The 16,027-nt window shown below is 41.1% G+C and overlaps 1 protein-coding gene across 1 annotated transcript in view; it reads left to right on the forward strand.

The window, feature by feature from the left end:
• The first annotated feature begins 498 nt into the window (after positions 1-498).
• pid1 (phosphotyrosine interaction domain containing 1) overlaps positions 499-16,027 on the forward strand; it is a 33,049-nt gene continuing 17,520 nt past the window's right edge. The window contains exons 1-2 of the mRNA XM_028573721.1: positions 499-735; positions 12,057-12,203. Coding sequence (XP_028429522.1) covers positions 706-735; positions 12,057-12,203 — 177 coding nt within the window. The 5' untranslated portion in view covers positions 499-705. The remainder of the gene's footprint in view (positions 736-12,056; positions 12,204-16,027) is intronic.

The raw sequence follows: 16,027 nt of genomic DNA on the forward strand, positions 1-16,027 counted from the left end.
AAAACAGTAATGTTGCAGGCAATAAAACCAAAACAATTAGTTGATATCAAACTGCCAAAATGTAATGTCTTGAAGTTTAAAGGGGCTGTACTTGAAATACTGAGAAAAAAAACAACACACCCTCCACACAGCTATCACAGACCATTCCCCAATATGAGAAATACCTACGTTTTTTTTTTTTTTTTTTTTTATCTTTACAGCAAATATTTGTTTGCTGCTATATTAATGATCTGAATGTCAAGTACGGCCCCTTTAAACTTGCACCATATGGTCTTAATCTTTCTGAAATAAAACAATTTAAAAATGCCACACAGCATCTTAACAGTAGGCTATGCTATTAGCATAGCTGCACATATGTACCGGTAAGCTAGTTTCTGATTGAAGCTAAAATCCACCTTGTCACTGTTTGTCGCCTTTCTGGTGGAAGCATAGACCGTATATTAATAACAGTATATGGGTGGAAGCCTCGATTTCCTAAAGCACCTGAAGGCAGCATTGAGCCGACCAGACACACAGAGAGCAGGTACCTCCACCTGCTGGTCGGTCTGATAACTACAGCCAGGCGGAGCAACATATTCTTCATTACCGAGCAGTCCAGATTGAAGGAGGACAGAGAGGCAAGCCGTGAAAGCGAGCAGATGTGAACCGGACTACGAAAAGAGAACAAGCTGCAGCGAAAAACGGAAAACCTTTGATACTGCTAATATGTGGCAACCCGCTTCGGAGCGATTGCAGGTAAGATTCGGGTGTGTGAGAAACGCTTATTGTCGACAGGGCAGCAGTAAATAAACGTTTGAGCCGTGGTCACAGTCACTGAAACCCCCCGTGCTGTACATGGCTTCAGCCTGGAGAGACTTGCTACGATTTCTGAGCAGCTACAGATGTTTTGTGAGCAACGTCTTTCGCTCGAATGTTGTTAGCCGTCTTTAAAATGTTAGGATCACGTTCTAGGTATTTATACCATCATTTGTTTGGCTAATCTCTCTACCTCTGTGATACGTTAAAAGGAACATATTCATTTTACGCAAACCGGGGACACAGTGCAACAATTTGTTCCTCCGCTGCATTCCGGTGATATACCGCTGGATATTTGCGAAAACATTTTTAAATTGTCAAAGACAAGCATATTCCCGTTTATAAAACGCCTATTTTGGCCCACAGGCCTGTTTAATCCAACACTCTCCCTTCACACTAACCTACTGAGTGCAACTGCAGGCCTTCTCTTCTGTTGTCAGTCTATTTCCCCTTCATGTTGTCACATCAGGATGCTTAATCTACTGTTTTCCTCTTCATTCCCGTGCTAAAATGAAGAAGAAAAAGAAGAGCAGTCTCTGGAGAGTCACCTGCCGCCTGCAACCTGTTAAGAAATGGAAAACACACCTTTAATGACACGTAGTTTGATATCCAGAGGCAAGCTGTGCACCGAGTCTGGCTTCACGTCTCTTGCAGACGTAATGCTCTCCAGATGTAGGCCTGCGGACTGCCTGCCAAGTGAACTTGCACAATCACTTCTTCTGCCCAGGCGTCAAGAAGATGGAATCACGAATTATTTAAACCGAGCGTTCCGGTGTTCAGATGTGGAGTTAGGGGCCGCTGTAAATCATCCCGTAAACACACATCTGCATGACCTCCGACGCTTAAATTCATTTAAAAATAATGTTCATCCAAATAATGTTACTGGCTCGTGTGTCGCCTGGCAACCGCGTTCCAGAACCATCACCCTTTGGATGACATTCTATAATTTATACTTCATTAGCTGTTATTGATTAAGGTTGATTGAACACTGCGCTGTGATTTTTGGATGAACTTTCAGTGTCAAGTTCAACAAGTGTCATTCAGTCACCATATATCTCACATTTTCCGTGGCTCCTTGCTCAAGTAAATTTGCATGTGAGTAAGTTAATCATTCCAGTCACTGCACTTTGCCAACTTATCCCACACTAAAAGACAAATAGAGAATAGGCCCATGGTCAAAACAGAGTGATAGAACTGGCGATGTCATGTTAGCAACTGTCAACTTACCCAACCCTTAATATCAGCACTATACTGATTATCAGCTTATGAGGGTGCAGAATGGGCTGCATCCTCTCTGTGTGAAGAACCAATGCGATTTTTACTGCTGTTACATCTGGGAACCACTTAATTGAGATTCTGAAACGTTTGCACATATAAAAGAGTAGGCAGAGCACCGATCTTACTCTTGAAGATCTGTTTACCGGTACTTATTATGGGGAGAGCTTTCTAAAGTCTGAGAAATAACAACAAAACATCAGGGCTCTCTCAGCTTAGCCTTGGAGACTCAAAACAAAACAAAAACAGGAAGCATGCTTTACAAACTGATGGCATGGCGACATGGGCATTTATGTTGAGTTCATGAGTTTGTTGAGTTGCATTATGGGAAGTGTTGGACACAGTTTCGTGAAAGCGCAATGCTAGCTGGAGAAAAAAGGCAGGTTTGCATGTTTGAAGATATCATTCTTCTGATAACTCACACCGGCTTACCTCCTGGAGACCAGCTGTGGCCCAAAGTTGATAAAGAGTTTAGCATGTTCCTGCTGTCCATTTGAAAACTAGCAACACTAAATGGCAATGTTTAACTTGATAGATGACTTTTGAGGTGAATTTGGATCAACGAAGTCTGCCCGGGTAGTTCTGTTCTTGTGTAAACCGCAGAAACCCATATGAATCCACATGTACTGCCAATATCTTTTGGATCAGTAAATAAAATGTTATAGTTAAAAATTACATTATAAATGAAAACCCCTTCCAGTGAAAAGTGGTTATATAGAACGATAGAAGCAGTACCTGTCAATCGCTTGCTTTGTAACCTTGGCAACGGCCATCCTTTAGACTGGTATCCATTACCTCTTTTTTTTTTTTGTCAGGAGTGGTGCGGTCTTCTAGAGCTGAAGGTGTCCGGTAGCTGATCGAGAATGTACTAGTATTTTATCATCTTCTGTTTTGTTGTTTTCATTCACTATGGCAATCCGTCCATATTATTCTCGCTTGTGCTGTCCTCTGTTGCCATAGCAACACCTGATGTCTTGCTGCATTTTTGTCTCATGCTCAGGCAGGGAAGAGGAGGGGGGAAGAGAAGTGGGGGTGAGAAGATACAGGTCGTGTGGAATGAGTTAGGCATCATCACCAATGACAAGCCGCTTTTATTTTGACTATATATATATATATATATATATATTAGGGCTGTCAATTGATTAAAAAAAATTAACTAATTAATTGCACAATTTGCTGTAATTAATCGCGATTAATCGTTTTTTTTTAAATTGAGACTGAAGCTTATAATAATGGATATTTAAATGCTAAATCATTTAACTTTTGCAAATATCAAGAAAAAAACAAACAAGGAAAGGTTCTGCTAAGTTCAGAATGTTTAATATCTTTCAGAACAACAGCAGCAACAACAGCTGAAGGCTGCTGGAAAACTAGAAATGTTGACTTGAGAGCAGATTTTTTCACCGTCCCCGGCTGTCCTGCTGACAGGCTGCTGGAAACGGCCTATGTAGAAACTGTCGGGACTCACCCGGAAATGGCGAGCAGGATGAGGTGACTAGAGTCTTTTGACGAAAATCTTCTAAACTGACCTTTGTTGAGCTGAAATGAAGACAGATTCAGCAACTGCACGGCCTATTTCTCGCTTAAAATGTTTTTCAGAAACATGTTTCAGTGAACTATCTTAGTACAATATGAGATCGTATTCTGAGCGGCCGCCATGACAGTCTGGCTCTCAATATCCGGAGAAAACAAACCCATGTGACAGTTTGTCCAATCAGCTGCGGTTTTCATTACTTGGGCAACAATACAGAGTAGCCTGTTATGTTCATGAAGTAAACAAACACAGCTGCGTTAATTTTGTAAATATATATATATATATATATATGGTACCAAAGTGTGTGTTGCAATGCTGTGTGTCGGTGCCTCTCTCATCATGTTTTCTATTCACTGTCTCTGTGTCCATTTCCCCATCCCTTTTACCTTTCGCTGCCTTAATCAGTTTCGGGGCCCTTTTTCTTCAGGCAGAGGCCATGTTGGTTCAACAACAGATTGCGCAATATGCAGTGTTCTGGGTCTCGTATGCAGAGATGGCAAAAGTACTCACTTCCCGTACTCAAGTAGAAGTTCAGACTATTTAAAAAAGATGTTGATTTAACTTCTTTACTCAAGTAAAAGTAACAAAGGGTTCATTGTTTATGTCAAACAGTTATTAATGTTTTTACTGCCAGCCAGAAATTGCCACCCCCAGGCTCTGAGGTTTGGGTACTTTAATACCCACTTCCTCCTGCAGAAGTAACCCACCAATCACAACATCCGATCATTGACCTTCTCCATCCCGCACGCCCTTGTGCTCCAATCATGGTAAGAAAAATAGGCTTTCCTCTAACGTTACTACAGCACTGTTACACTAAATCAGTATAAAGCTATACATGCAGGACCTCCAAATAAACAGTCCCTCCGCGGTGTCAGACATATTCACTCCCACACTGGAAACTGTCCGGGATCAGACATGTTTAGTTTATTGGAGACTGTAAACACATAGAGGGACAGCTTAGAAAGTTACACTGCCCAGTCCTTACCATGCAATAAACTGAAGGAGGTGCATCCCACTTTTGGCTTTAGGTAGTAACTGCCACCACATGCTGGCTCTTTTCTCACTGGCTAATGGCAGTGGTTTGTTGCCTGTTGTTTTGTAAGCAAAACATCTTGCTCTGGCTTTAAAGGTACCCTATGGAGTTTCTGGCTACTAGAGGCAGAATTGGACAATGTTTTTATGAGCCTGTCCCCATTTGGTGAGTTTCTCGTGTACACACTCAAGGACGCATAAGCACATGGGCGATAGGATACACATTACTGCCAATAGTTTATTCCACTGATCAACAGGTGGCAGTAACATCCCAAGAAACTTAGCAATGCATTAGCAAAAGGTGGGAGGAGGAAGACTGCCAGCAGGCAAAAATCAAGGTGGTAAACGAGCATCCGGAAAGCGTACCTCCTACGGGGAAATTCTGAGGCTAACAAGCCATCACCTGCCGCTAGCATTCCATTGACTCCCATTCATTTTGGCGTTATTTTGACAGCAAATAACTTTACATCTGAAGCATTTAAAGACTCTATTTGTCCATTGTTTAGTTTTTTCTAAAGCAAAAACGAACATATTTAAATTGACAATGTATTAAAGGCTCCATTACCTTGTATCTCAAACGTTTTTATGCCCCAGAAATTGCCACCCCAGGCTCTGAGGTTTGGGCGTTTTTATAACCAAGCAACATTTCTGTCAATCATGGTAAGAAAAATAGGCTTTCCTCTGCGTAGGGACCTCCCACAGTAGAGAAATTACAGTGAGGCAATAAAGAAGCATCCCACTTTTGGCTTTAGGTAGTAACTGCCACCACATGCTGGCTCTTTTCTCACTGGCTAATGGCAGTGGTTTGTTGCCTGTTGTTTTGTAAGCAAAACATCTTGCTCTGGCTTTAAAGGTACCCTATGGAGTTTCTGGCTCAATGTTTTTAAAGGTACCCTATGGAGGCAGAATTGGACGGGGGAGCCAGTTTACAGTCAAGGGGAGTAAATCCCATAGAGAGTCCATGAAAGCATCAGCAGGCAAAAACAAAATATTTCAGCAACATTTTGCTCCTGCTCCCTCCCATTCATTTTGGCGTTATTTTGACTCATGGACAGCTCCATTGTTTATTTCTAAAGAAACGCGACAATGTATTAAAGGCTCCTCCGTCTCCCGCGTTTTTATAACCAAGACTTTTCGGAATGATACAGTGAGGGAATTTCTCTTGGCGTCAGCTACAAGAAGACTTCGGAACAAAAATTTCAGACAGGTTGCTCACGTGGACATCTACGTCGTTGAGCTCAGTTTGAAGACTTACAAATTTCAGACAGGTTGCTCACGTCACATCTACGTCGTTGAGCTCAGTTTGAGGCTGCGCAGCAGCTGCGCAATTTGCTCAGCCATCAACGGAAAAGTGCTTCTAATTGACTTCACTGGCTGTGTCCATTTATTTCACTGTCTATGGTGAAAATGGATGTAAACAGTGCAGGTTCTGAAATTGGCTTTGCAAATAAATGTTCTCTAGAAGACCTCAAGCATACAACTCCTGTTGGTGAGTAAAACTAAATGTAAAAGAAAATGCCACAGGGTATCTTTAGGTTTTGTCAGCTAGTATAGGAGGAGCAATGCACAGCTCAAGGTGTGATGCTTGATGCTCTTACTTACTTGTTTTTCTCCATAGAAAAGTTGTCCCACTTGGTCATTAAATAAGACTCTGGCTTATTTTAAAGCTCTGTTCCAAACTAACTGTCATGGTTTGTTTCCTGTCCAGGTACACCAACTGCGATATGGTGGTAGGGGCCACACTGATTGCAGGCTTCACCCCCAAAATTAAACCCCAAGCTGGTAACGGTGATACAAACATTTTCTTTTGTTCCTGGAAACAGTTATATGATTCTGTTTCTGGACCATTCCTGACTTTACACTTTACAAGATCTGATGCCGTACAGATGACCTGGTAAGACACATTGAAGTTCTAGTGTCATGCACTCTGCCGACAGACCTACAACATCTGGTACAGAGCTCTACGCACTCTTTCATCTTCCAGCCCGCTACGTGTGTGTGTGGGTCCGTCTATGCAGATGTTTCTGAGACACTGGCTAATGTTGACAAACTGTTTTGGTCTTGAGGTCGTCTGTGTTAAGCTCCTAAACATACTTTACAAAACACATTTTTAGGATGAACCAGTAGCCATCTGTGTATGCAAGGGGTGTATCTTTTCAGAATGTCAATTCAGAAAATGTCACAATTGGATTCGATATTGATTTTTAGGCTCAACATTCGATTCAAAATCGATTTTCGAGTGTGTAAATGTAGTTACTTTTCCCATGTGATTGCTGTAGACCTACAATAAAAAAAAATTGATTTTGAATCGGTAGAGCTTGAATCGCGATACGAACGTGAATCGATTTTTTTTGCACACCCCTAAATATCATGCTTTTTAGCGATGGAACATCTATCCATTTAGCTTCTGGTGGTTTTTTTTAACAATATTTCCAGCTTCCAGTTTTCCTTCTGTCATGATCACATCCATATAACCCCTATTTTGTGTCTCAGTAGGCGTAGCAGAGGTCTGTTTTGCAGTGTCTAACCATGAGATTGACCCGAAAACCTCTTTCCTGTAAGAATGCTCCCCCAGGGGGCCAAAAGTTTAACTTACCATCTGTGACCTGCTAAGCTCATCAATGCAGGGGGCAAACTCTCCAAAGCCTGTCTGCTTGATTTTCTCATGGACGTGATTGTTCAGATGTTTTCTTGGATTTACATATTTTTAAATTTGCATATAACAATTAAGTAAAAGTAAAGACACTCTGAAAAATTTGCATTTGTACTTGTGTTAACGACACGTGATTTCCAGCGTTAATCAGGAACATACTTGGGGATCAATCATTCAGAATTAGCTGCCAGCAATGGGTCTGTGGGATTTGACTTGGTCGTCTGCCCTATTCTAAATATGAATGCTTCTCTCTTAATAAAAAGGCATTAGGCCTATATGTAAAATATTGTGGGATAAAGTTGATTGGAAGTACTGTTTTTTTTTTTTTTTAAGCAAATCAACTCATAAGATACAAATATAAATAACAGAATTATTGTAAAAGTTGTAAAAGGAGTCAGTGTGGATGCATTTAGCATTACAGTCATGCTGCAGTGCTAAATATATACATGTAGACTTTTTTAATGTTATGAAAGTGAATGTAACTGGCTAACAAATGAACAAATAGTTTGGTTGGATGTACAGCAAGTCCAAAAATAAAGCGTGGAAGTAATACAACTTAGTAAGTATAAATAGATGTAACAATAGATTGTAATTAGTAGTAATCAAAGAGGTGTAATTAAAATGCATGTGGACAAAAAAAAAAAAAAACCAGGCCTATCAACAATATATTTTGTTGTAGCTAAATGGGAACTGAAGAATGATAGCAAGTGGTAAGATGTGAAGAAGTCTCATAGTCTTATAATCAAATAGTTTTTGGATGTATCGAATACTTCAAACATTTAACTTTTTTAATTTATCTGCAAGACATGGAATCTTTTTCTCATACAAATAAATCTGAATGGAATGGAATAATTAGCAACTGCACTGAGAAAAAAATGAATCTCAGTGATTGTTTAGAAATGGTCCCCCTGAATCCTTTAACACAGGGGAACCTGGTTTTGAGGAGAAGTCATGCACTTCATTGACTCAGGCATAAATTGCAGATTGACACTGACAAGGACATTCTTGGCAGTTGCTGTAAATGTGGGCTACTGTTCAGAAACCAATAAATTCATTAGCCACCTTAAAAAAAAAACTAAAAACAAATTGTGGCTAATTCGGGAACAATCTTGCTCTCATATTTAGTCTTTACACTGTGCTCTCTCCATATACTTTCTTTCCTTTTTCATTTCATTCCATTTTATTTCATCTTGTCGTATTTTTAATAATGTAAATCTGTATTTTTAACCAAAAGCCCTACTAGGGACAAGTGTTGTGAATTAGCTTTGGCTAAAAACACTATGATACATACATCAGATGACTGTTGAAGCTTATCTATGTTTTTTGTATCTGTCCCTATCCAAATAAACCTGTAATAAATGTAAGAATGTTGGTGATAATCCCAGATAGGACCCAAAGAGCTCAGGGCATGGCGTTGAGGACTTGAGGCCAAACAGGGTGTTGGCTGTCACTTATCAAACCCTGGCCGAGTTGTGAAATAGTTTAAAGACCCTACCATTAGATTTCTGATATGTGTGGATTTTGGAGACCCCTCAAGTGAGTTATAGCTGGCATTGGGCCATTTGTGTGTATTAGTAGTGTGACAGCTAAATTAATTTAGTAAAAAGTTATTCAGATGTAAATATACAACATTACATTCATCATGGATTTATGGGTTTTAATGCAAGGGAATACAAGTCAATAGATGGTGACATATAAAATGTACTACATTTACGTAGTATGTATGGAGATCAGGCCCCTGTGTCAATCTTAAAACAAGGTTCATAATCCTGAAAGAGGACTATTATTTAGATATTTGAGGTTTTCTTGTGACAGCAGCCATTGTTTAGCATTTAGGTCTGAGGTGTAGACACGACCCTTGTCTTGTAACCAAACCACACTGCCCTGGTGGTGGAGACAGAAAACCGGCCTGGGTCCAAGTTAAAGTCCGAAATAGAATCAATAACAGCAGTAACTTAATGAGGAGACTGTTGGGACTTGAGAAATAAAATACATAAAATGCAGTATAAATATTATAAATAGAATTCCAGCATTACCCCACAAGTGGCCCTCCGCTCCGCTCAGGCCTTTTGCTCCTGGTGGGGGTGTGGAGGAGTCGGGGAGCCCCGCCACAGCCCCCCCCCTCTCCTCCAACCGCAAGAATGTGAGCCGCTGTCAGGAAGCTGTAAAGTGCTGATGCGGAGGTCAGCGAGCGTTTACACACATGTGGCTTTACTTTCACAGCTCCATCTTGCTTTTTCTGCCTTTCTCCTTCATCTGCTCCTTGTTTTTTCTTGCCTTATCATCCTCTTTCCTGACAGCCCCTCCCCCCCCACTTGGGGAGGTGTTGCTAGGGTTTCTGCTCCAACAGGTTGCGTTTTGTACTGAAGGGCATCATCATAGGAGTGGGGCTATTAGTTGGATGGCACTCATTATTTTTTGTTTTTATTAATGACATTTGTACATCAAATTCCAAAACCTTAAAATAATACTATTATTATTGGTAGGGTAGCGGTAATATAATATAGCCAAATGACAGGTATTGGCAGTCAGATTAATGTAATTAAACATGTGTCACAGGCATTGACGAGACAGACTACAAAGCACCAATGCTAAGAAATGTATAAGAATACTCAATAATGTTTTTAATTGAATATGTGTAACATATTTATATTACAATATTCAATGCAGTGGTCTTAAATTTAGAGACTGAACACCAAATCTATTTCTTGAAGTTGATTGAGGATGTTCTACTTGGCTTTGCCAAACAAACCAACACTGAAGATTGATGGCAGCCTGTTTTGGCAGGATTGACTGTTTTCATCGCCTGAAAATGTTGAGCATCTGTTGCATAAAAAATGGACATGGTGCAGGTCCAACACGGAAAACAGCTTTGAAGTGCCAAAGAGAAAAAAACATGAATGGGAGCATTTGTAAAAAATAATCTGTACTTAACAGAACAATGGTTCATTTTAAAACATATTCTGAGATTTACACTGATAGATGACTAGATTAGCGCCTGTTATTACAATAGTCTGTACTTAGCAGAAAGTGGGTATAATAATAAAGGTGAGAAATAAAGGGAATCGCATACAGTTACAAAGTCTACAGTAGTGGCTCTGTGAGGCCATAAGACACAGTGATGCCTTCAATTCAATTTTATTTATAGTATCAAATCATAACGAGTGTCTTGAGACACTTTACAGATAGAGTAGGTCTAGACCACACTCTATAAATTCCAAAACCCCAACAATTACAGTAATTCCCTCAAGAGCAAGCATTAGCAGTGGCTATTGCAACAGTGGCGAGGAAAAACTCCCTTTTAGGAAGAAACCTCGGCAGACCCAGACTCTTGGTAGGCGGTGTCTGACGGGGCCGGTTGGGGGCGTGATGAACAGTGGTAAATAATAGTCACATTAAAGATAATGGAACAGTGACTTCGAAGGTCATCATGGAAGTTCATGTCATAGCAGGGCACATCGTGTCATACTGAGTAGTGCAGTAGTGCAGCCTTAAGGTACATGCTAGTGCACTAGTACAGTAGTGCAGCCTTAAGGTACATGCTAACAATAACAATGCTAAGTAAGAATGTTCACCATCTTAGTTTAGCATGTTAGCATGCTAACTTTTAATTAGCAGTAAACACACCTGAGGCTGATGTGATGTCAGTAGTTTTGCAGGTATTTGGTCTAAAATATATAAATAAAAAAACTTGACCAGATGATGCCCCTATATTAAACATCAGGGGATCATCAAAGTCATCCTCTGGGGACTATGAATGTGTGTACCAAATTTCATATGACAGTTGTTGAGGTGTTTCAGTCTGGTCTGACCATTTCCCTAGCATGGCTAAAAAGCGAGCAAGTCAGAATCAAAGCAGGTAGCTGCACTTAAATATATTCCGCATGCAAAACCTGTTAAAAGAAACCGACAAGTAACAAATTAATATTAAAAATATCAGATTCAAAGGTAATTGCCCATGTACAAGACATTATATTCACAGACTATTTGCTACTGCTGTATGATGTTGATAATGGAGGGGAGCTGCAGACACACTGCCCAGCAGACATGCCATATGTCTTTTCCTTAGTTGTGAAAGTACTGTTTCATGAGCTGCTCAGCTTTGTCTTGACTGTTACGAGGAAGCCCTGAAATGCCACGGAGCCAGATCCACCATGTGGTTCTGCTCAGCCATGGACTGTAGTATGAGAGCAGGCGGCTCTCCTCCTCCTCTTATTTTGACAGAGGCAGCGAGGGCAGAGCTCCCTTCATCTGTTCTTCACATTCCACTTTCAGCTGAAAAAAAAACCTCTCACATCATCTCACTTTAAGCCTTCACCACCAGTTTTCACGTGTGCGTGTGCGTGTGTGCGTGCGTGTGTGCGTGCGTGCGTGTGTGTGTGTGTGTGTGTGTGTGTGTGTGTGTGTGTGAATTTCATACTGATAGGTTTTTTTTATACACGTCAAACAAAAGCTTAAAATATAATATCCCAATGTCTTTTGTTGGTATTTCCACCCTTTGAGCCTCATAAAAGGTTTAAAGAGCATTATGCTTAATTATTTTTTCATTTACACATGTAAATCTCATATGGACTCAAAGGTGGCGACACTCTTTAAATGACAAAAACACTAAAATGCTGATATTGTGGAGGTTGCATTTCTTCGTGCCTCCAGCAGTGTTCACAAGGAAACTACAAATGTTAACCTATAGGCGTATACAGTAGCTGTGTGGTACTGGTTGTATGTTTGCCTAAAGCACAGTGTGTATACTTCTCTTTTCTCCATCAGCACTTTCAGACCATGCTGAAGACCAAGCTAAATGTGCTGACGCTGAGGAAGGAGCCCTTGCCCACGGTGATCTTTCACGAGCCTGAGGCCATCGAGCTCTGTTCCACCACACCGCTCACAAAGAGCAGGACTCATGCTGGGTACAAGGTAGGGTCACATGAACCTGATAATCCCTAAATCCAGCCCTGTTCCTCGACAGTAAATCTGTAATAGCATTAATAGAACCATAATCCAACTGTTTTTCCTTTTCCTTTTTGGACTTACACGTTTAAAAGTCCCATGGCATGACAATTTCACTTTGAGGTTTTTTTTAACATTAATATGAGTTCCCCCAGCCTGCCTATGGTCCCTCAGTGACTAGAAATGGCAATAGGTGTAAACCGAGCCCTGGGTATCCTGCTCTGCCTTTGAGAAAATGAAAGCTCAGATGGGCTGATCTGGAATCTGCTCCTTATGAGGTCATAAGGGGAAAGGCTACCTCCCCTTTCTCAACTTTGCCTGCCCAGAGAATTTGGCCCACCCATGAGAGAGAGACATCATGGCTTTCAAAGGAGCAAAGTGGCAGTTGGTCAGGGCCACACCCCCATCCTCCACCTTGCCTCCTCTCTCCTCGTGTGTGTGTGTGTGTGTGTGTGTGTGTGTGTGTGTGTGTGTGTGTGTGTGTGTGTGTGTGTGTGTGTGTGTGTGTGTGTGTGTGTGTGTGTGTGTGTGTGTGTGTGTGTGTGTGTGTGTGTGTGTGTGTGTGTGTGTGTGTGTGTGTCCCCTCCTCTCCCTGACTCTTAGTGTCAGATGTAGAGTTTGCTCCAATGAGCTGTTTGACTCGCAGCCTGTTTTCTGTCCTCAAAACAGAAAAGAAACAGGGCTACAGATTAAAATAGCTGCCAAAGTAACTGAGTGCATCTTTGTGTAGTTGCCCTCCTTGCGCCACAGCATTGCAAGCCTGACAAACAAACTGAGATGACTGTGTGCATATGTGAGACAACGTGAAATGTGGGTTTTGTTTTATACATTCACTGTTGTTTCTGGTCACGTGCTGTACCATTAACAAGCATGTTGGAAAAGGAGTTGAAGCTTTTCCAACTAACTAAACTAAACATTTCATATCTGGCAGTAAAATTTAAGGAGAAAAATAATTCCTTCTAGAAATTATTGCCAAGAAACACACACATGGAACACACAGGCCCCATGCTTGTAGTTGATACAGCTAGTCCTTATCAGCACTTCCCAAAAGCTCCTGAAGTTCAAATGTGAACATGAAGTAAAAGCCAGTAAGACGGCCTTTACTTGCAGAGCAGAAAAGTGAGAGAGATACACATGCAGACACAACCAGCAGGGGTTTCATTGTCTTAAAATCCACACTTAAGGTTGTTGTAGTTAATATATCTTGAGTATTAATATAGGATCTAATGCACTGGAAAATTCAAAAATTCATCTTTAATCCAGGGAATTAAGATGAGACTAAAACGGAACACATCGTCTGTGGTGATGCTTTGTTTCCTACAAAGCTTTGCACCTGTTACTAGAGGATGGATACCCGACCCGAACCCGCCGGGCCGGGTCCGGACAGATATTTAGAAATGATGTTCGGTGTTCAGGTCTGACTCGGTCACATCAGCGCAATAAGGCATTGAACATTTTAAATTTAAAAAAGCTTATTATGTAGATGCACGCCTGTTAACGTGCGCTTTTTTCCCCCGTGTGCGCTGATGCGCTCATCTGTTGACATATTTCTGAAATGCCTTCCTACAGTTGCTTAATAAAAGCGGGCTTTCCACACAAACAAACGTACATGTTGTCATTAGTATGAGAAAAAGAACGAGATTTTAACTGTGTCGGCTGCAGTAACATTGTGTAAGCAGTATGTCTGTATGTTCAGTGCTTCTCCAACACAAACCATACAAACATAACAGTAACATAACACTCATCAATTCTCATCAATGTTGCATATTAAAGGCAACACTGATGGAAATTACATCATGTCTATTTCAGTTGGTGAAAATCTTTTGGGAAAAAATTTGCAATTGTCCAGGGCATTCCAATTTTCTGAAATTCACAGAATATACACTAAATGTCCTGATTGGAAATAAAGCCAACATACTTTCTCTTTACTGTATTTTTCCATAAAACGTACAAAGGCGGAAGGTTTATTGACTGAAATGGACACATGGCATTAGCTTGAAGATGCTCGACCCACATCTCTCTCTCACCCATGTTGCTACTGTACATGGGAAATTAAGTAATTACTGTAGACCGCAACACATTTTTCCAAATAAACGCACACATTTCAAACCTCGGATATCGCTATGCTAGCTACTACATCCCACAAGGTAACGGACGTATAGAGGGTAATTAAAAGTCATGCAGTGGATAATGTTTTTAATTTCAGATGGCATCAAGAACCAGCTAACTAGCTGTTTATACAAACTAAACAGTGTAATGATGCACAGTTAAAAAAAAAAAAGAAAAAAAGTAGGAATCAAGGTAGCAGCGACAAAAACAGCAGCCTCTTGTGGCAACCACTGTCATGATAGAAGATAAATATTGATAAATCGTCTAAGTTTGGTTTGGTATCCCTCTCTGTCTAGTGTGAGTCCCAGCATCCACTCACTGCCTGCTCCTCTTCTATACTCGCCAAAAGCCATGTTGCCATGGATACCACTATAGCTATTCAGCAGAATTCCAGCCACACAAGTAAATAATTTTCCTCATCTGTAGCAGCCTCCTTATATGAAAGTCCATCTGCCTCGCTGCCTGCATCTGCTCGCTTGTGTTACTTCCTGTCTGAGTCACTAGCTTCCTCCCTTGCTTCTAAAGAGACATTATTTTCTTTTCAAGAGAGAAAACTGAGGAAACGATGGTCTCTTGCACTAGTTCCTGCTTGGCTTTCATATGCTACAATACAATTTGATACCACTTATCCTCATACAATGTTTTATATCTCTTTCATTTCTCACCCCTCTCTCCTTTACTCCGGTCTCTCCCAGCCCCGAGTTTTGCTCCCAGTTTACAGGCAGGCAGGAAGGCTGGCTGAGGGCTGCTGTCCATCTGCCAAAGCTAACAGCTAGCAAGGATGAAAGGCCACCTCTCATTGCCCTGCCTGGCCTGCTGCCGTCAAAACAGTCCACTTCACTTCTATTGAGAAAATGTCTTCAATGCACTTTACAGCAGTGCCAGCGCCACAGTCATACTTCATGACAAATGATGAAATTACCTTGGACTTTGCTCAAAATACAACTCGGCTCCTTAAGCGAGATTTATGCATCTGCGTTAAAGCTACGCCATGGCTGAATACGTACGTACGTGGAGACATGGGCCATACGCCAGACCCTACGCCGCAGCCTGATGTGCACCTCTTGAAAAATGTAACTACACGTCGCGGCGACGCACGTCACTCGCCCTTGGCGTGGTAGCTTTGCATTTTCCCCCTACTCATTTCCTGGTTCTCCTTCTCCATGAGCAACAAGGAGAGGGTTTCCTGCTAGAGATTTCCCACCGTGGTCCGAAAGCAAAGGGGAGACACTTTGGAGACACCAGAGTCGGTACTCGCTCCGAAGCTAACCCTGCCTAGCCGAATTACATTTCAGAAAAAATTCTTGCTTTTTGATACAGCCCCTTGGCTATACATGTATATCTTTCACACAGCGAATGAGCACACAAGTGTCTGATTCAGGTCCACATTACATTTGTAGCTGCCCAGACTGTAGATGTATTATCATGGATGTGGAGTGAAAACTTACAACCAGTCATTCACAAGAAACTCCATTAATTATGAAGGAGGTCTTGCTATCAGCCCCTAGAAATGTCATCAGTTGTTCTAAATTGCTCCGCTACTGGATTTTAAAACTGTTATGGCATTGTTTCATCACAAAAAAGGTAGAAAGTTAAAAAGAAACGAAAGTCATCAGGCATTGACTAATAGGCCCTTGTCACAGTAGGAAAATTGGAAATGTAAGTAATAAAATTAGAAATAG

Source organism: Perca flavescens, chromosome 3, assembly GCF_004354835.1.
Source record: "Perca flavescens isolate YP-PL-M2 chromosome 3, PFLA_1.0, whole genome shotgun sequence".
NCBI classification, from domain to species: Eukaryota; Metazoa; Chordata; class Actinopteri; order Perciformes; family Percidae; genus Perca; species Perca flavescens.